Source organism: Salvelinus namaycush, chromosome 31 (assembly GCF_016432855.1).
Source record: "Salvelinus namaycush isolate Seneca chromosome 31, SaNama_1.0, whole genome shotgun sequence".
NCBI classification, from domain to species: Eukaryota; Metazoa; Chordata; class Actinopteri; order Salmoniformes; family Salmonidae; genus Salvelinus; species Salvelinus namaycush.
In genome coordinates, this window is record NC_052337.1 from 42,995,821 (window position 1) to 43,016,501 (window position 20,681).

Sequence of the window (20,681 nt, forward strand, 5' to 3'; positions counted from 1 at the left end):
CCTATTTGTTGTTTGTTTCATTTTTATGCTCATCCGAATGTATGGATGGATCATACACTTTATAGTCCTGACTATTTCTCTTTTTCTCCCTTGCATGTTGGCTGAATATAATTCAAGTCATTATAGGGTCTCTATCCTGCTCCATGATCAATAGAACGAGTATCAGATTCCCATTGCCATGTTACCTCTGGTAATAACGAAGCAGAGAGATCTGATGTCTCACTTGTCTGTCTGCCTGGGACAACTCCTGGGGTTGTGTCCCAAATGGCACCCTATTCCCTATACGGTTCCCTGTTTTTGACCAGGGCCCACTCTGGTCAAAAGTAGTGCCCTTCCAAGGGGAATAGGGTGCCATTTGGGATGCAGCCCCTACTATCCTGCTCCACTGAAAATACCTTGAAACCCCTTTAATACATCCAGGTCTCTCTTTTGTCCTCTTTTCAGAAGGATCCTTCTCCCTCCCTCTTCTTTATATAGTTAAATAAAAACATTTTAAATATCCCTCTCTCTCCCTCCGTCCCTCTCTCTCTCTGGTGATTAATAAGGGCCATTGCTCAGGGGCCCAGTGGCACTTTATCCCTCCCGCTCTTCATCCTTCCATTCACCCCTTTTTATTCCGCTTGGGAGAAAAGACCGTGAAGGGACTAGAGCAAGGTTGTCAAACTCATTTAGCCCCATTTAGCATTCAGGCTTCAACGAGGTCCGGAGAGCTGCACTGGAAATTTGTCAAATTTCCTCGCTGTCAAAATGTAGCAAATTGTCCTCAACTCTTGGAATCTTCTGGTGCTCCCTGACTGTCTAGCTTTCATTTCGGTGATCATTAGCAGCTGGACACAGTCAAGAAACTTTAGGAATGTATGTCCATTATCATTTCTACAGTTTCGATTTGGTTTTAGGATTTTTAAAGTATATTGAGTTTTTTTTCTTTTTCTCAAATCACAGCAGGCTGAATTGGACCCCCTAGTGGGCCGTATGTTTGACACCTCTGGGCTAGAGCGATAGACAGGTACCATGGTAACCAGGTAGGAGTAGCCCCTCTGTAATGATATTGTGCAGTGATGGGGTTTCCTTCTCTCTCTGTGATCTAACTGCGCAGGTGTGGTGACAGTCGGGTTTGGGAGGAGTGTGAAAAGGATATGTGTTCCTCTGACTGCCTGTTTACCCACAAAAGCCTTTTCAGAGGCTCTCGTCGTCTCATGTATTGAGTACCCAAATAATATTACAAAGCACACTGTATCAAAAGGCGATGTATATTTCTCTGTCAAATTAAACAAAACATTCTCAACCTTAATATAAAATAATCTCTTGAGTAAATCTTTCTTTTGGGGGGGGGGGGAATCTCAGACGATTGTAATATGAAAAGCTCCTGCTATTTTTATGTTATTCTGCATAATTGGGTTCTGTTGTTCTAAAAACAGTCTCCGTTGTCAGTCAACTCATAACCCTGACACCCTAGCAAGCTGCCTAACTCCTAGGCAGTGCTGGCAGCAGAAATCCCCTAATTGCAGTTTCTTTTTCTAGTCCCAGAGGACATTTGATTGTTTTCTTTGTGTTGTTTTCTCTTCCGTAATGAAGGAGCTATTTTTAAACATGCAGCATTACACCCCTCAGTTGTCCCTGATTTTAAATATACAGCGTGTATGGATTGTGACAGCTTTGTTATATCATTTAAGTGTTTATAACTTTGGGGCCCCCATAAAGTTATCACCGGGCTGAGGTTTCTGCTTGTGGTGAGGTGTGGGAAACCTGTTACCGGCAGGGAGTAACGAGCGTCAGCATTCTGCAATCAAAGAGACACCCCCCTCCTTTCCACCAATCCCTACTTACCTTACAAAAAATATAGCCTACCACCCGGCAGCAGAGTATGGGCGGAATGTTTATGGGGTTAAGTTGCAGGCAGGCACTGAGGCAGCATCGCTCTGTGATTTGGGAGTCGAGAGGGACCAGGGCGCCCAGATGGGTTCACACAGGTTTGGCCTCAGAGTGACCCCCACTCTCCCTTCATTCCCACCCTTCGTTGCAGACCCCTCCACCCCCAACCCCTTCTCCACTGACACAGGGGGAGGTGTCATTGCCCAGTTGGTCGTCTCCAAAATCTAAAATAGGAGCATCCTGGGCCCAGTCATGGAGCTGCTGTGTGTGTGCGCTGCTACCGAGACCCTCCCACTAATCCTGATTACTTTCCCAGATGGAGAGACGGTGTCTCTATTAAACAACTTGGCTCTGGTCTCCCACAGTACATCCATACTGGAGAGGGAGGTATAGGTATTTTGATGGTCTCTTGCCTCCCCAGTGCAGCAGCTAACAAACTAATTTCAACATGGACAGCACACCAATTTAAAACCAGTTCAAATACTTTAGCCGGGCTTGATTAATCGTGCCTGGTTCAATTTACATTTACATTACATTTAAGTCATTTAGCAGACGCTCTTATCCAAATTGGTGCATTCACCTTATGATATCCAGTGGAACAACCACTTTACAATAGTGCATCTAAATCTTTTAAGGGGGGGGGGGGTACTGGAATGGAACTGGCATGGAACTAATAAAATAGATGAGTACAAACACCTGCATATCTGGCACTCTAAGCAGACTAAAGCAAACACGAAACGTATTTGAAAGATTTCAAATAGTATTTGAACCCAGTTCATGTAATCGTTTACAGTCTCCGTTAATGTTGAATACGGGAGATATTAGAGATGTCATCCAATACAGTTGACTCAATCAGCAGCTATGCTGCTCTGCGCGTGATTGACAGCTGTTTTGCTCAATTACCCCCTAGTTTATTATTCAACCTTTAAATTGGTCCCCACTATCATACTCTGAGAAATGTTGTTATAATGAAATCCCCTGGTAGCAGGAGAAGCAGTGTGCCGCGTTTGTCTTTTAATTGAAGATGTTTTGCTAAACTACCACTGAGATTATAGACACTGAGTGGACAAAACATTAGGAGCACCTTAATATTGAGTTGCAGCCCCTTTCGCCCTCAGAACAGCCTCAATTCGTCGGCGCATGGACTCTTGTAAGGTGTCGAAAGCGTTCCACAGGGATGCTGGCCCATGTTGACTCCAATGCTTCCCACAGCTGTGTCAAGTTGGCTGGATGTGCTTTGGGTAGTGGACCATTCTTGAAACGCATAGGACACTGTTGAGTGTGGAAAAACCCAGCAGCTTTGAAGTTATTGACACACACAAACCGATGCGCACGGCCCCGACTACCATACCCCGTTCCAATTATCTCAAGCCTTAAAAATCCTTCTTTAACTGGTCTCCCCTTCATCTACACTGATTGAAGTGGATTTAACAAGTGACATCAATAAAGGATCATAGCTTTCACCTACCTGGCAGTTTGTCATGGAAAGAACAGATGTTCTTAATGTTTTGTACACGTTGTGTATTTCACGCTTTTTCTTCAGTCCCCACTATTATTACTTGTATCAAACTAACCCTGAGACAAGATTCAATCTCTACTTCTGATTAAAAAGACCAGCTAGCCCTCTTTCCTACTCAGCCTTTTATACACTCTTATAATATACTTTTCAGTCCCCACTATCATGACTTCCATCAAATTAGCTGTACAATAATACATCTCTGCTTCTGAGGGAAAAGAGACAAGGATATTAAAACACAGCAAATACATTTTTTTAGTCTGCATTTACTTCATGGTAATAGAAAAGGAGATTGACACTTTAAAGAAGATTCAGTACTTTTTATTATTTTGTCAAGCATAAATTATGGCAAATACAGTGACAAAGTACATATCACCATGGTGATTTTGCTACTAATAATTTAATACCACAGCTAGAAAACATCTACTGCCCGTCATTTCGAATGAAGCGCCGCTCGCTCAGAGGTTTGTGCACAATCGTCACTTCGCATTAGATTACCTTGTTGATAGTAAATTTATAATTCAAATTGATAATTGATTTGATGCCACATGATCGTAAAAAGTGCGAGAGGCACAACTCCCGACAAGTTGGGCTGCTTTCTACGGAGTTACTTTTGTGCCAATAAAACGCTAAACCTTTACTTGATTTCACTGGCACAAATATAACGCCGTAGTCAAAATAATACAACTTAAATGGAAGATTCTATTTACAGAAAGATGAGGGGAGGAGTCCATCACTCAGAAGACGCCAAGGCTCAAAAAAACTTCAGAAATAAGAGAATAATAAATAAAAATGTAAACACAAACCAGGCAGGAAGTGCCCAAATAACTCACACAAGTAGTTTAAAAAAGATTTATAGATGTATACATGTTTATCATATATATTCTGTTTTATATATGTGTCTCTACAAAAATGCAAGTACTGTAGCTCTGCTATGGTTATACATTCTACTCAACAATGGTGTACATTCAAAACCAAAAAGCTCCGATCGACAGTCAGGATATTGGACAACATTGATGGGCTGAGATCCCCGAGAGCGAGCTTGTAACAAGTGATCGGCGTTCCACTTGTGACAGACCACCTCCCGTAATGTGACCGACTTAACCCTGAACTATGTGCTGCAGCTACTTAAGAGCACAGACGGGCGAAGAAAACGCTCAGTTCAGCAGTACAATTTTGCGAACCTCGCTCTCGCTGGGCGTAACCAGATCCGACTCCTATTTCAGAGCTGCTGCAGGCTCGCAAATTGAATTCCCAGTTTTCCAATTGTTCATAGGGCTCGAGTCGATCCGTATCATACAAGTTCAGCACTATAGCGCGATTCAAATGTAAAGGTCATTTCCGATTGAGGCGGCATATGCAGCGGTCTCCACGAACATGGGAACGTTCCCTTTAAATGTCAATCGCGCTATAGCGCTGAACTTCAGCGATAGGGATTTCATCGAGTCCCCAGTCTCACACACAAGTCCCCTTCTCTCTCTCAGTAAAACATTAGAGCTGTAGAAGATTTCCACATGTAAACAACTCAAAATAACTATATACACAGCTACAGCCCATTGTTAAGCACCAAGGTACATGGTTATGGGGGGGTGGAAGTCATTCCTCTGGAACAAATGGCTCCGTTCCTGTAGTAGATCTTCAGTAACAGCTTGTGGCTTGCACTAAATACAATCGTTGAGCTGGGGTGGTAGAGCCCCATAGGAACCCCCGTCTTGCTTGTGTTTTATTATTGTACTGTGGGTGTGCGTGACGACGATGATGACGATGGGTATTTTGAGGTGGGCTGGAATAACTCCGGCGTGTGTGTGTGTGTGTTTCCGGTGGGCCCTGAGTAGGATGCAGTGGAATATTGTTCATGTGGTTTTGTGCTTGTTGTATCCCATTTCCTATGTCAAGGAGGAGGACCTATCAGGGACAGTTCAGGGGAAGTCGGTAGGGACGAGGTTATATGATACCATCCATCACACAAATCAAACGATATACGATTCAAAAGAACACAATCCTTATTCATCAACAAGCCACTTAACCATTTTCCTTAGTGTCCTAACTCAAAGGCATCGTCATTATTGCAATATATTTCAATCCATGATATATTCTGCCTGGTCTTCTCATCGCCGAGATCTAATATATTATAGGAAATACAGCAATCTGCCCATTGAGAAGCACTAAGTGAGGCAATCTGCTCTCTCCACTACACTACCAGCCAGACCTGGGTTCAAATACTATTTGAAATCTTTTAAATATTTGTAATGTTTGCTTTAGCCTGTCTGGAGTGCCAGATGGGCTGGGTTTGTACTTTTGCGATTGAGCTCGCCGGGGGCAATAGAATAATTAAGCTCAGTTTAAGTATTTGAAATGATGTCAAATAGTATTTGAACCCAGTGTATGCTCCTGATAAGCAGTGGGGTGTTCTGCACTCTGGACCACCTTAGGGAGCAGAGGCATGGATCATTAGCCTGGGACGATTCCAGTGGGAAATTAAAAGCCAACCAACGCTCAGTGAAGGATGATGTCCAGTAGCCTATTATTTATGTGGGCCATCTGGCCTTAGCATGTCTCAACACAACACACAGCCCTCGGAGAGAGCATGTTGTGTTGAAGGGGTAGATTTAAAGATTTGCACCCCGGCAACAGGCTTTCCGACTGTAGCCTGAATTTGAATTCAGAAGACAAACGCATGAATTCTCAAAAGGTAAGAAAACAAAGATTGAGGTACAAAAAAAGAAGAAGAGATATACCTTAATTAAGACTCTCAGCTCTGCTGCTGGCTGGCTGCTCTGAGCGATGGGATAGGGGAGCCTCTCCAAGCCAGCCCAGCCTGGCAGCACCACCACAAGTGATGCCTGTATCATATGGTGTTCAGGCAGTCATGGGACTAAACCCTCTCATCCAAGAACACCAATTGGAATATCCCATTGGTTCTTGGATGGACTATCCCTGCAGGGTTTTTTCCATTTCCATGTGAGGCTTTGGTTTGAGTCTTACTCTGCATGGGTTATTGTTATACACATTCTCAATGAGAGACTTGTACCAGAAGACTAATCAATAGGAGTGATTAGTTAATAACAAATTACATTTGTAAAGCGCTTTTCATCATAATAAAAAATGAAAGTAAAAAGAGACACAACTAGACAAAGAACACAGCTGATGCTACAAGGGACAAGGACACCCAATGAGCACAATTATCAACAGAAAGACTTCCTGAAGAGAAAGGTCTTTAAGGTCTAGTTACAGGCAAAGATATACCAACACAGAAAGATTTCAAATACAGGTACACCTGAACACTTCAGATCTGTAAGGGGATTGTGTGTTTGACAACTACAGATTATAAACCACAGTAACAAAAATCGGAAAAATTTAAATGTGGAGATAGTTTAGTTCAGTTTTATCTTTTATTTGATGTTCAGACTTTTAAAATGTTCTCTACTTCAGTAAATGTGTATAACTCTCAACAACAACTTACCCATGATATCAGTTAGACTTACCGGGGCCATACTTGCGAACATCAGAAAAAAACTTTTTCTCCGTCTCAAACGGCACATCAGCCAATTGATCAAACGCTCAACTTTAGCTGTTCTTATCAGACAACCTGGCAGACTTTATCCTCTGCTAACCTGCACAGCTAGCCGTCATTATATCCGATGTGGTGATACTGATGATTTGTCGCCACAGATGGTTTGTTTATTAGGATAACTAACGCTGCAGGTTAGGAGAATGAAGTTAAGGTTAAGAAAAGGGCTTAGGTTTAACTACAATGTTACATTTGTCAACAACTGTTGTCCCCGACTCGACCACTGTAGGTCTACTCCATCTAGCCACAATGGTAGAAACGTAAACAAACCGTCTGTGGCGACAAAGGCATCAGTATCATAACACCGGTTCAAATTCCGTATCAGCCAATTCAAATCGTTGACGTGGTTGGACGTGACCCAACACTTGTTCACGAAAGCGTCCTTAACAGAAGTCCAACGGCATGTTGGGATAATCAAAGCAACTAGATCATGTGTGTTTGAGTGACTGGTCAAATAGCTCTCTGTGTAGACTCCCCAGCTCTATGTAAATGTTGCAGATTGCTGCAAGGGTTTGAATCTCACATTAGTCGTCGCGTTGTCAATTTATATTACGAATACATTTAATGAGGAGCTTCTTGTTGGAGTCCCTCTTGCAGACTGACACACAGGCTACTGACACTGCTACATAAATAATCGTTGCTACTATAGACTATATTACATAGACGTGTAGGCTGGACTTACATGTACAACATTTTATATGCATTATTATAATCATCCACTTCGTTATTTGAATCGCGCATCGAGGACCAGCAGTGAACATAGATTTCCTTAACAAAAATGTTTGACGCAACGGGGCTTCGAACCGACAGTTAATGTGCACTGTAATTTTAGAGTCATCTGCTTTAGCAATGTGTGTCCCCAAACAGCAATGATGACAGCTATTTGACAAGTCCAACAGCTCTTTGGACTGTTTGTCTAACGCTAGTAGCCTAGTCAAGGGTGCATCATGCAATTGGCACTCTACACTTGAGACACACCAAGCAGAACAAAAGTAAACCTTGAATTTGGAGGTTGAAAATATCCTTCTGGTGGCCAAATTGACACATGTTTTTAAATGCCATTGGTTGGTGGATATTAAGTCTAAGATCTTTGATAGTATGATGCAGAATTTGTTACAGGAAGTAATCACTGTCACATGCCAAGGTTAGAATAGGGCTAAATGTACCAGGTTATGTTATGGGAACAGCTAATGTGTAGTGTTTGATCACTTGCAACTACACTGAGTATACAAAACATTAAGAACACCTGCTCTTTCCATGACATAGACTGACCAGGTGAAAGCTATGATCCCTTATTGATGTCACTTGTTAAATCCACTTCAATCAGTGTAGGTGAAGGGGAGGAGACAGGTTAAAGATGGATTTTTAAGCATTGAGACATATGAGACATGGATTGTGTATGTGTGCCATTCAGAGGGTGAACGGGCAAGACAAAAGATTAAAGTGCCTTTGAACGGGGTATGGTAGTAGGTGCCAGGCACACCGGTTTGTGTCAAGAACTGCAACACTGCTGGGGTTTTTCACGCTCAACAGTTTCCCGTGTGTATCAACAATGGTCCACCACCCAAAGGACATCCAGCCAACCTGACACAACTGTGGGAAGCATTGGAGTCAACATGGGCCAGCATCCCTGTGGAACAATTTCGACACCTTGTAGAATCCATGCCCTGACGAACTGAAGTTGTGCAACTCAATATTAGGAAGGTGTTCCTAAGGTTTGGTATAGTCAGTGTACCTCAACAATTGTAAATGGCTGATGTGCATTTTGAGACTGCGAAAAAGTTCACAAGTATGGTCCCAACAGGATTTAAATCCTATAAGTTATTCGTCTTGAAAGTTACACTGAGGCTCAATAGCTTTTCCACATTATTTAAAAAAAAATTAAATAGAAAGAACAACATTTAAAATGACAAAAACACTGAAGATCAAACTGCCATGAAGATCAAGGAAGAAGAATCAAAGCATTTCATGTACTTCCTGCAATACTTCAGCCGTTTCCTTCCGACTGCGGTTGTGTTTTTTTTTTGAAGGCTGTCGTGTTGAACATCCCAAAAAGTGATGAGGACAAAACATCAAGAGGCTCTCACCAACTGAAGCCACATACATAAATACAGAGTACCGTGTGTGTTTGTGAAAAGATTTGACCCACCAACCAGTGCTATAAAGCTATGCTTCAATGTTTTGGGACGTTCACATATGAGCATACCTTAATACCGTGCATTCCCTTTTGGATGTGTATTGTGCCAGTTGTCAGATCATGTGGTTCTGGATATGTTTGTATCAGCCTAGTGCATCCATTTGAAAAACACAAAAGTGATATTGCAGAATGTCCTAGCAAAATGTCGATTTTGGGGTTGATTTAACATTTTTAGCAGCTTTCATATAAATAAGCTTTAAAAAAAAAAAACATTCATTTACCTTATCTTATCCTGTACTTTGTGATCCATCCATCTGGATACAGGATGGTTGTAGTGGCTCATCCTGATATAGGATGTCCACTTATTCAAGACCAGGTAATATGGCCTTGATGCTGGGTTGGTAATCTTGCTAGGCACTGTAGTTTACTTTACCACCATACACTAATTTAACCGCACACAAACTCATATAATATCAACTACATCTTACTATGGTTTCACCTTATCAGTTAGATAAAGCATACTGTATACTATATGCAGTATATTACACTATACTATAGTATAGAAATAGGTATACTAGAGAGGGTCAAGTGGGGGTTATGAAACGACTGGGTCCTGTCCGTCTTTCTGCAGTAGAGCTATAATGTGTATAATGTCGGACTATCCATTTAATTAGACGTAGCTATTAATGTGTGCCTGGACTGTTCCACGGTGACAAGGCTGGTCGGTCTGCGACTTGTGTTGACAGATGCCGCAGTAAGTGTGTTGGACTGTCCGAGTAGCATGCTCTACTTAGTTCACGCTCGGGGGTTCGTGCAACTGATGCATAATATTTTTGACACATTGGTTGTGATACAAAATACAATTTTCAGGAGTTTGCCCGCACATTGTACAACAGTTGTACAAACGGATTGTGAACTAAGCCCTTCGCGCAGCAGTGGCGCAACGGAGGGGCGACTGACGTGTGCATGGGGTGGGGGTGGGGGGGGGGGGCGAGCAGGTGGTGGTGCAGTCGCAGGGCCACCCGCCACCTCTACAAGCTAACAAACTGTGAACTGTGCTTTTGGTCCCACGTTATGCTGTAGGCCAGAGAGAGAGAGAGGACTGTGGCTGGTCCTCTGAGTAATGTAGTCCTGTGAGGAGGTTTCAGTGTTCAGATACTCTAGTTGTCCAACAGACCCCCAGGTTATTATAAGGATAGCGTGTATGCACGTAGAGTACCGATACAGCAGTACAGTACAGGGTGTACGCCACAGGAGGTTGGTGGCCCCTTAATTGGGGAGGACGGGCTCGGGGTAAGGACCGGAGAGGAATCAGTGGAATGGTATCAAATACATCGAACACATGGTTTCCATGTGTTTCACGCCATTCCGTTCGCGCCGTTCCAGCCATTATTATGAGCCCCCCCCCCTCAGCAACCTCCACTGTTGTACGCCTGTTAGCATTGGAGCAATGAGAAATGTTCCACTGAGTAGAGAAGTGTGCTTTCTGACCCGGAAAGTCAACAGGAAAGTAATGTGTGCTGTCACATAGAAAGTGTGTGTGTGTGTGTGTGTGTGTGTGTGTGTGTGTGTGTGTGTGTGTGTGTGTGTGTGTGTGTGTGTGTGTGTGTGTGTGTGTGTGTGTGTGTTAGAGAGGGCGCGGTAGGGTTGCTAGGTTGAGTGAGCGAGCGACCCTCGACTGACCGGGCTGTGCTAGCGAGCCTTAGACCAGAGAGACTTGAGCATGTCCAGAAAGGCTCAGATGAGAAGACATCGGGGTAAAAGAAAATGAAGCATCACTAGGCTAGTCTATTAGCACAGGTTAATTAAGAAACAAGTTTCATATTGCATTGTCCTAGTACTAGAGTCGAGTAAATTGCTTAGTGTATATAAAACTGGAAGAAGACGAAAGCTATATTGTGGGATTATAATTACATTTCACTTTGTAATTCTAAAATAATTTATACCAACAATAAGTATATCATATTTACACACGCGTACACCCTAAATAGTTTCAGCACATGTAATATATATCTCTAGAAACACATACCATACACATATATGCATATATTCCATGGTATAGCCACACATACACACAGTGAATATACAATTGAAAATGACATATTGCAATGCTGTGTTTGGGTAAGACTCGATTGAACATTCACGTCATCATCTCAAGTAAGCTTGAAGCCAAAAAGTTCAGGTGTAGTATTGCTATATAAGAAAGAGACCAAAAGACCAAGGTACTCAGCCTTCAGTTTTGATGCAGCTGAGAGTCAAAAAAGTCAAATCAAGTATTGCTTTTTTTATAGGTTTGTTTCCTTTGATTTGGGTTGTGAGGAGACAGAACAGAGTGAGAGGAGTTCGGTTTGACCGCTCGCTGGCTCTGTACCGTACGGTGGGAGACGGACAGACAGCCTGCTGGGTCAAAGGTCAAGCTCCTTAGCGGGACTGTAGGTACGACAGTTTAGAAGCCACACAACCTGATGGTTCTAGAAGTCAGAGAAGAGATCTTGAGGACCCAAATGAATAATAAATGGTGCGATGGTCCGAGGCTGGTAAAAAGGATTGTCAATGAAAAGACCACCTACAGTGAGGAGAAGAGCAGAGAGAGATAGTTACCGTGGGACCCTGTAAGAGGCAGCATGACTCACTCTCTCCGTGGGTTATCTCTGCTCTGTCTGGCTGTACTGTACGTGGGGTTTTCATTGCGCTGCGGCGGATCAGGTTAATAAAGACATCAACAACATAAGTTGCAATGGTTACCACTTTCCGACAAAAATCAATCCAACCAAAATGTGAAAGGAGAAGGAAACTATTAAAAATAAAAAATGAAAACTTTGAAGCTCATTTATTTCAGATACGACAGCAGAGATATGTGATAAGACGTATAAACTTTAACGTTTATTTATTATTATTTTTTTTTAAGACAAACGTGGTTAGTACATAACTCTGACAAATCAAATCAAATGTTGTGATTTTGGAGAGAGTATAGTACAATGCCATCGCGAAGAGAGAGGGGGAGCCCGTGGGATCGGAAAGGGAGGTAGAGGGTTTGGGATCAGGCACATTATGGGCTTCCCCTGGCTGTCACCGAGGTAGGTCTCCCCTGCTCAACCAACCATGGGACAGGACACTGGGACCTCTGGCCTATGGCTGCGCCTCATAGCGGTAACCATGGAGACGGCTGTCCTAAGTGTACGGTATCCCAGAGGGCTTTTCTCTCGATGGCGATGGTGACCACGTCCTCTCAGCCACGGGCCAGCACAGACACACAACCACCTCTGATTGACCCAGACATCTCCAGATAAAATATATTTAGGAGTAAATATAATAGAACTTTTATGGTTTAACAGAAAATATCTTTTAGGGTAAAAATCTAGATGAAAGAGAATAATAATATGGTCACTGAATTCCAATGTGGACCTCACTGTTCAGAACAGTATGTGGAGAGTTGTGCAGTGAGCTATCAGGCTAAGTAGAGCAGGAAGGTAAGGTAATCAGGCCATGGCAGCATTGTGACAGAGATAGCTTGTGCTTTGTGCTGGCCCCATGGGAGAGGACTGAGTGGACTGCTGAGTCACACTGACACACTCACCAGTAAAAACAATAATAACATAAAACCAAACCACCACAGAAATGAACCAGGAAAAGTAGGTAGACAATCTCCATGTTGCTGCTTTCGATTCTCCAGAGTGCAGCTGTGTTTCCATGTGTGCTGTGCTGTAGGTGTATTCGATAGGACTCGGGGGGGGGGGGGGGGGGACCAGCCAACTAAGCAGCCATATCAGATTGCTGTGCGAACTGCGGATGGAGGTCACGGGTTGGGGTCGGGAGAACCAAATGTGCAATGAGTGAGTGAGGGTCGTGAGGGGTCAGACTCAGGGTACAGTACGTGTGCATATATACGCAGGACAAGACAAGTGATACCATCAGGACATCGCTGCAAGCATGACCGGGGTCGAGGTCAATTCCATTTCAATTCAGCAAGTTCAGGACTTAAACTGAACTGAAATGAAAATTCTCCCTGAATTGACTGAATTGAAATGGAATGAAGTGACAGCATGGGTTTGACCCTCTATTTATTAGAACATCTAATATGAGTGTTATGTACTGCTATTGCTACTGTACCACTAGCTCTGCAAACTTGACTATTACTGTATAACCTCTGGTACACCACCCCGTTCCCCTACACTACACTCTACTTCCTCTTCATAACAACAGCATTTCCCATTTCCTGTCAAGGCCATGCAACTTCCTGTTCACACCAGGAAATAGCTTCAAATAGCTTCTCTAGCCGCTACGTAAGCCAAACAGAGGGTGCTACAGTGCAGTAGGGTCATTAGACTATACTGTACTGTTACTGTACCTCGTTTCAGTTACGACACCAGGCAGTGCTCAGCTTGTTGTAGAAGATAAAGGTTTTATTTGTCCACAAAATAGTTTCATTATTACTCCTATTCATCCTTCACACAGCGCAGGTTTACAGACAATGTGTCGTCTATGTCAAATTGCAGGGCCTAAATCCTTCCTACAGAAGAACAAGAACAAATAACAAAAAAGGCTGATGCACAGTGCCTTCGGGAAGTATTCAGACCCCTTGACTTTTTCCACATTTTGTTTACGTTTACAGGCTCATTCAAAAATATATTTTTTCCCCCCTCATACCCTTTCCCCAGATCTGTGCCTCGACACAATCCTGTCTCGGAGCTCTATAGAGAATTCCTTCGACCTCATGGCTTGATTTTTGCTCTGACATGCACTGTCATCTGTGAGACTTGATATAGACAGGTGTGTGCCTTTCCAAATCATGTCCAATCAATTGAATTTACCACAGTTGTACTCCAATCAAGTTGTAGAAACATCTTAAGGATTATGAATGGAAACAGGATGCACCTGAGCTCAATTTCGAGTCTCATAGCAAAGGGTCTGAATACTTATGTAAATAAGGTATTTCTGTTTTATTTTTGTAAAAAATTTGCAAAAGCAATTACTAGCCTGTTTTCGCTTTGTATTGTGTGTAGATAGATGAGAGGAAAAAAATATTTAATCAATTTTAGAATAAGGCTGTAACGTCACAAAGTGCGGGAAAAGTCAAGGGGTCTGAATACTTTCCGAAAGCACTGTACTGTAATTTAGACTCAAAAGAATGATGTAACAATTCACAGTACAAATCCTTCAAGTTTTTCCTTTCTTTTAAGAACTTAAACCTGCAGGTTTTTTTAATCAGTAAAAGTTGGAAACAGTAAAAAAAAGAAATATTCACTCCTTTTACAAATCATGCTGAAGTCCTTTAGTTCAGTTCCCCCCCTCGATATGTTGAAAAAAAACAAAAAGACTCAGATTCCCTTCTAAAAAAATACGGTGGGGTGTTTTGGTGTCCCTGTGCTAAAAGAAGGAGTAATGGGGGATATGGTAGGCAGGCATTTTCATGACAGGCAACAGAAGCATTCTCTTGGGGGAGAAACCTAGAGAGGAGACACGAAAAGAGCACTCCACATGAGTCCACGGCAGGGCAAAACAAAAATGCACGCTTCTGTCCTGTGTCATGATCTTCTACTGTGCCTAGAGTCTAGGCCACAGAACTAGAATGATTAGAATTCCAGGTTAGCCATTTTGCGTGCACCAATGAGTTCATCATTCCAAATTCTATTGTGAGAGCAGAGGGTTTGTTCCATTCATTCTAGTTCTATAGTCTAGGCCTAGATAGTCCCTGTGTGCAGAGCTACAGTAGAACCCAGAGAGAGGGACGATGTTTAAAGACGAAGTGAGTGAGTGAGTGAGTGAGTGAGTGAGTGAGTGAGTGAGTGAGTGAGTGAGTGAGTGAGAGGAAGGAAGGAAGGAAGGAAGGAAGGAAGGAAGGAAGGAAGGAAGGAAGGAAGGAAGGAAGGAAGGAAGGAAGGAAGGAAGACCAAAGTCAATGGTGTACAATGCAAGGCTATGGTTGGTTGGCTGGTTTGTTTGTCTAATTGTTTACAGGTACTGTATAATGGAGTGGATATTCTCGTGGTCTGGGCTGAGGTTTGTGTGGTTTGTGGCTGCAATCATAGATAGACAAGAGGTCATAGTTGTGTGTCCTTGAGTGTGTGTGTGTTGTTTCATGTGTTTCTCACAGTCTTGAACCCAGAACAGAAATCCCAAAGCAGCAACAGGAGGCTGAGCGCCACACAGCAGTGAGCGTCAGACAGAACGATAGATGACTGCAGTTGGGGAGGATTAACCAGCATGCAACATCATCGCAGAAGCACTGGAGGGGACTGGACAGGACGTGTAATCTGATCTCACAACAGCCAAATACCATGATAGTGCCACATGACATGACTGGGTGGTAGGCACTAAAGGAACACTCTTTATGTACCAGGCAGAGACCAGGCAGGGCCACTGGGGTTGGCGAAACTACAACACTACTAGCCTGGGACCAGATCTGATCGTGTTGTCTTGCCAAATCCTATTATCACAAAGACCACAGGAGGTGGCGAGACAGCACAAACAGATCTGGGACCAGGCTACAGCACTCAACACCAAGGGCCGTATTCAAAAAGCATCTCAGAGTAGGAGTACTGATCTAAGATCAGGTGCCTCCTGTCCATATAGTCTCACTCAAACTGATCCTGTATCCTACTCTGAGACTCTTGGGGAATACAGGTCTCAGTGCTCGGCTCTCTGAGGTCTACTTCTAGAACGTGTTGTGCCTGCCCAGACCTGTACCCAGAACAGTCTCCCCCTGCACATAAGACTCGTTCAAAGCCCCCAGAAACAGGCAACTCTCTCTGTGACGGAGGGAATGGGCTCCCAATGCCACACAACACACAAGGACCAGTCTGTTTTCAGTTTAGGGTGTGTGTGATGAAGAGATGGAGAGAGAGAGAGAGAGAGAGAGAGAGAGAGAGAGAGAGAGAGAGAGAGAGAGGGAGGGAAGGAAGGAGAGGAAAAGAGCGAGAGCAATAGAGAGAGGCAGAGAGAGACCGAGTGTGTATATATTTGCAAACAAGATCGTATGTTTTTGAGTGCGTATTTATGCTCGAGTCTGTGAGTGTATAAATCTGTAAGACAAAGTGGTCGTGTGATTGAGCATCTTGAGTGTTGCTGACCTCAAAGCGCTCGGTGCTGTATTGACTTACGCTGATTGTGCGAGAGCAGAGCAGAGCACCCTGAATCTGATCTAGTTATGTAGACCACGGTAGAATTTCAAACCTTCCAGAGCTCTAAGACACGCTACCTGCTGTCTGGCAGAGACTGAGAAGGCCACAGATGACCGACCTGCCAGTCTAGCCAGAGGAAAAGTGGGGAAGCCACGCTATGTTTTCAGTGAATTATACAGTCACACTGTGACCGTTTAGCTACATGTTTAGAAAGATATAGTAGGGGTCTGAAATAGTTTGGGTTGGAAGGTGGTGTGTGTGTGGTGGGGTGTGGTGTTTCCTAGTTTTTTAAAGAAGTTAGTCTATAGAAGATGTGTAAATAACCCATATAGCCTGTCCCTGTGCGTGTTGGCAGCATTGGTCCCTGCCTGCCTGGGCTGCTTTGAATGGGGTATCTGTTAGCTTAGCTGTGGGAAGAGATATAGCATGGCTACAATAAGGGGAGGAGATGTCCAGAGAGTCAGGAAGGGGGAGCAGGCAGACTGACGGATAGACAGACTGACGGAGGGGCGGGCGGAACGAGCAGCAGTCTGGACACTTAGGCGGGCGAAGAAGCTCAGCAAGGCTTGCTCCAACCACAGTAAGAACCAAAAGGTTATGATCAGTTCCACTTTGACTTTCTTTAGCTTTTAGATTGAACCAATTTCTTACATTTCAATTTCGACCTCTATGTGCAACTCTGATTCAATGGCACTATCGTTTTTCCCCAGGAGGGCCTCTCCAACAGCAGGGAGGAATAGTACGACAGGGCAGGTGTTATAACTCTTTGTCCTCTGAGAGAGAGAGCGATGACTTACCGTAGGCTGGGGCGGCTGCAGCACTGTATCCATATGGAGTCCCGAAGCCTGTCACACATGTTGGACTGTTAGGATCGTTGGGTAACTGGACAAACTGGTAATACAAATGCATGCACTCAACCTATAAACAACTAGAGCTTTTGGCAGGGAAACGGACAGGACAGGCACACACAAAACCCCCCCCACACTTTTACATACTTACATGTACCTGGTATCTGTGTGTATCCTGGTGCGGCAGCGCTGATGAAGGCTCCTCTGGTCAGGGCTGCCGCTCTACCTCTCCCTCTGGCCACCTGGGCTGCTACTGCCGAGGCTGCCGCTGCTGCAGCTAGTGCTCCTTTAGTCTACAAACACAGAGACAGTAGAGTATTGATGACTGATCAAACAGGCGGTTGATGAGAGTCGACGAGACTCTGTATCAGGTTGTGAAAGTACGAGAGGAAGTCCTGATAATTGATCAGACCTTCTTCTAAAGAGGACTGACATCGCTAACGGACCACTCAGACTCCTGGCAACAGAAGGTATTGAAAGCTGATCCGAGGAGACAGTATTGGTAACATACGGCATGTTGTGGGATGATCTTCTTCTTCTTGCTGTTGGCGGCGGCGTTGGGGCCAGAGAAGAGTTTCTCGAGAGCGGCCAACGCAGCCGAAGCCTTCGCCACCTTCTTATTAGGCCCCGCCCCGCGGAACTTCTGACCATCCACCTCCACCTGGAGAGAGAGAGGAGGAGACACACACACACACACACACACACACACACACACACACACACTTAAGTAAGAATGCATTGATATCTGTTGAGTGGCTAGACAAGGATATCCTGTATGTCCGGTGGTATTATATTCGTACTGCCGACCAGCCAGAGGATCTGTTCATGGGTTGCACATCCGTCACTCGATCACATCGCTGCCATTACTATCACCGTTCTACAGACGGCGCAGCATATTGATATCTGACTGATGGTTAATGCCAGATCTTTCTGAACGGGGGCTAATGACTTTTGAGTCAGATTTCCACTATAGTGGCCGGGAAATACGATGACATGGGCAGAGTAGACAAATAATTAGTACGGAACAACTTTGTCATCATTAGAATGTCGTCAAGTTTACCTCAGAGAGAGGCAATGTTGCCAAGAGCCAAAAATAGCTAGCAATGCTAATGCTCGCTAGCAAAAATGTTGGCGCTCTCCCCTCAATCTTAGCTAGCTGGGTAAAGTTACACTGAAAGTCAATCTAGAGATATCACAATGATGACAAAAGCTTGTCCTACCAATGATTTGCCTCCTTCTGATATGTCGTCGTGTTTTCAAGCCACGGACATGGGTCAGTACCCATTGAGACCGCATCGACTAGAATGTTCAGCTGGGCATCAGTCCTAAAACGGACGTTCAAAACGACACGAAACGTGCAACACATGAATAGCTCCGACACACCACTACATGTCAAGTGTGACAGACTTGACCTGCTCACGTCGATTGTGAATCTATCAGTGAGTCGCCGAGGCGTGACAGAAAACAACACAGCCAACAGCCCTAGTGGGATGAATGGATAGGACGACACGGCAGTGTTCTTGGAGAGACTGCTGGAGTGATGTAGTGTGTCAGAGGAGCTTGCCAGTCAGTGTGCACCAACCTTGGTCCATTGCGTGTGTGTGTGTGTGTGCCTAATCTACTGTTCCAATGGAGATATGCACGGTGTAAGGCCTCACCTCCATGACGAAGCGTTTGTCGTGGCTGCCCCCGCTCTCCGATATGAGCTCGTACTTCAGACCCCTGCGCTTCTCGTTCAGCTCCATGACGGGGTTCTTACCGCTGGCGGTCAGAATAGGACCCTGAGTTCGGACCTGAACACGCGGGAGCAGAACAGAAATCAGATTACAGATCATTGAATGAAATCCGACTTCCTTTCATTTAAATTCAATTCAAATTCTGCTTCGTGTGGGGTGTGGACAACTCAAATGAAATGTCAATTCAAGATTCGAAATTAAAATACTAATTCGGAGCTCAATTCAGAACTGACTCCAACCCTGGTTTGTTTGTGTGTTCCATGAGTGCGCGTGTGTCAGTACTGCACCTCCAGTGTATTTGAGTTGTCTGAGTGTGCCGTGTTATTGCTCGAGTGTGTAGATGACTCGCTCTTTCCCTCTCCGTCCGACTTCTCGTCTGCACTGCAGTCCAGGTCCGCGTCGAAGCCTGTGGGGTAACCCATCGCCTGCAGAACCTAGAGAGAGGAGGGGGAGAGACACAAATCCAATATCAAACCATTTCTGATTTCGTCATCCAGCCCCAATGCCTGTTCAAAGGTAGCGTCTGTCAGCGGCATTTCCTAAACAGCACTACTGTGGGTTCTGGACCGGTTCTGAGTGACTGAGTTTGAACTCCAACACACTTCTTCTGTTTCCTGTATTATAATGAACCTGGTTCCCTCGCGGCTAATTCACCGGTAGCACACAGCACCTTTGGGGCTCTGTAGTAAGTGGACCGGTACCTTTCTCTGTGTGGACGGAACAGGAGATCTCTTTGTGTCTGACCCAAATTGGTGCTAGTGCTTGCACACACACACACACACACACACACACACACACACACACACACACACACACACACACACACACACACACACACACACACACACACACACACACACACACACACACACACACACACACACACACACACACACACACACACACACACACACATCCCCGGGGCACCAAAGCAGAACAGAGCAGCAGAGTAGCATCGGGGCCTTTTATGGCAATCGGAGGAGGTTAGAGGACTATCCCAGCTCTATGCTTGGGAGAGCCTCTTTGTTAACAACGACTTTGGGATTACCCAGATTTGGGCGCTCCACAGCAGCCAGGAGCGGCGGCGAGCAGGAGAAGGGGGGACGGGGGACAGGGCATCCCAGTCTGACCGCAGCTGGAGCCCGAAAACACAACACTCACTGACTGCATGACCAACGCTTGCACTCCTGTCCTCACTCCTCTCACTCACAAGCACTCTCTCCTCTCCTCATCACACAACAGCTCTGTCTGAATCACTCACTCCTCTCACTCACAAGCACTCTCTCCTCTACTCATCACACAACAGCTCTGTCTGAATCACTCACTCCTCTCACTCACAAGCACTCTCTCCTCTCCTCACTGCTCTCCTCATCACACAACAGCTCTGTCTGAATCACTCACTCCTCTCACTCACAAGCACTCTCTCCTCTACTCATCACACAACAGCTCTGTCTGAATCACTCACTCCTCTCACTCACAAGCACTCTCTCCTCTCCTCACTGCTCTCCTCATCAGACAACAGCTCTGTCTGAATCACTCACTCCACTCACAAGCACTCTCTCCTCTCCTCACTGCTCTCCTCATCACACAACAGCTCTGTCTGAATCACTCACTCCTCTCCTCATCACACAACAGCTCTGTCTGAATCACTCACTCCTCTCACTCACAAGCACTCTCTCCTCTCCTCATCACACAACAGCTCTGTCTGAATCACTCACTCCTCTCACTCACAAGCACTCTCTCCTCTCCTCACTGCTCTCCTCATCAGACAACAGCTCTGTCTGAATCACTCACTCCTCTCACTCACAAGCACTCTCTCCTCTCCTCACTGCTCTCCTCATCACACAACAGCTCTGTCTGAATCACTCACTCCTCTCACT

General features: G+C 44.7%; 1 protein-coding gene across 1 annotated transcript in view; it reads right to left on the bottom strand.

Moving 5' to 3' along the window:
* Nucleotides 1-13,964: 13,964 nt before the first annotated feature.
* LOC120026066 (spermatid perinuclear RNA-binding protein-like) overlaps nucleotides 13,965-20,681 on the bottom strand; it is a 52,616-nt gene continuing 45,899 nt past the window's right edge. The window contains exons 11-16 of the mRNA XM_038970855.1: nucleotides 19,089-19,235; nucleotides 18,724-18,858; nucleotides 17,577-17,726; nucleotides 17,223-17,358; nucleotides 17,015-17,062; nucleotides 13,965-14,543 (exon numbers count right to left, since the gene is read on the bottom strand). Coding sequence (XP_038826783.1) covers nucleotides 14,464-14,543; nucleotides 17,015-17,062; nucleotides 17,223-17,358; nucleotides 17,577-17,726; nucleotides 18,724-18,858; nucleotides 19,089-19,235 — 696 coding nt within the window. The 3' untranslated portion in view covers nucleotides 13,965-14,463. The remainder of the gene's footprint in view (nucleotides 14,544-17,014; nucleotides 17,063-17,222; nucleotides 17,359-17,576; nucleotides 17,727-18,723; nucleotides 18,859-19,088; nucleotides 19,236-20,681) is intronic.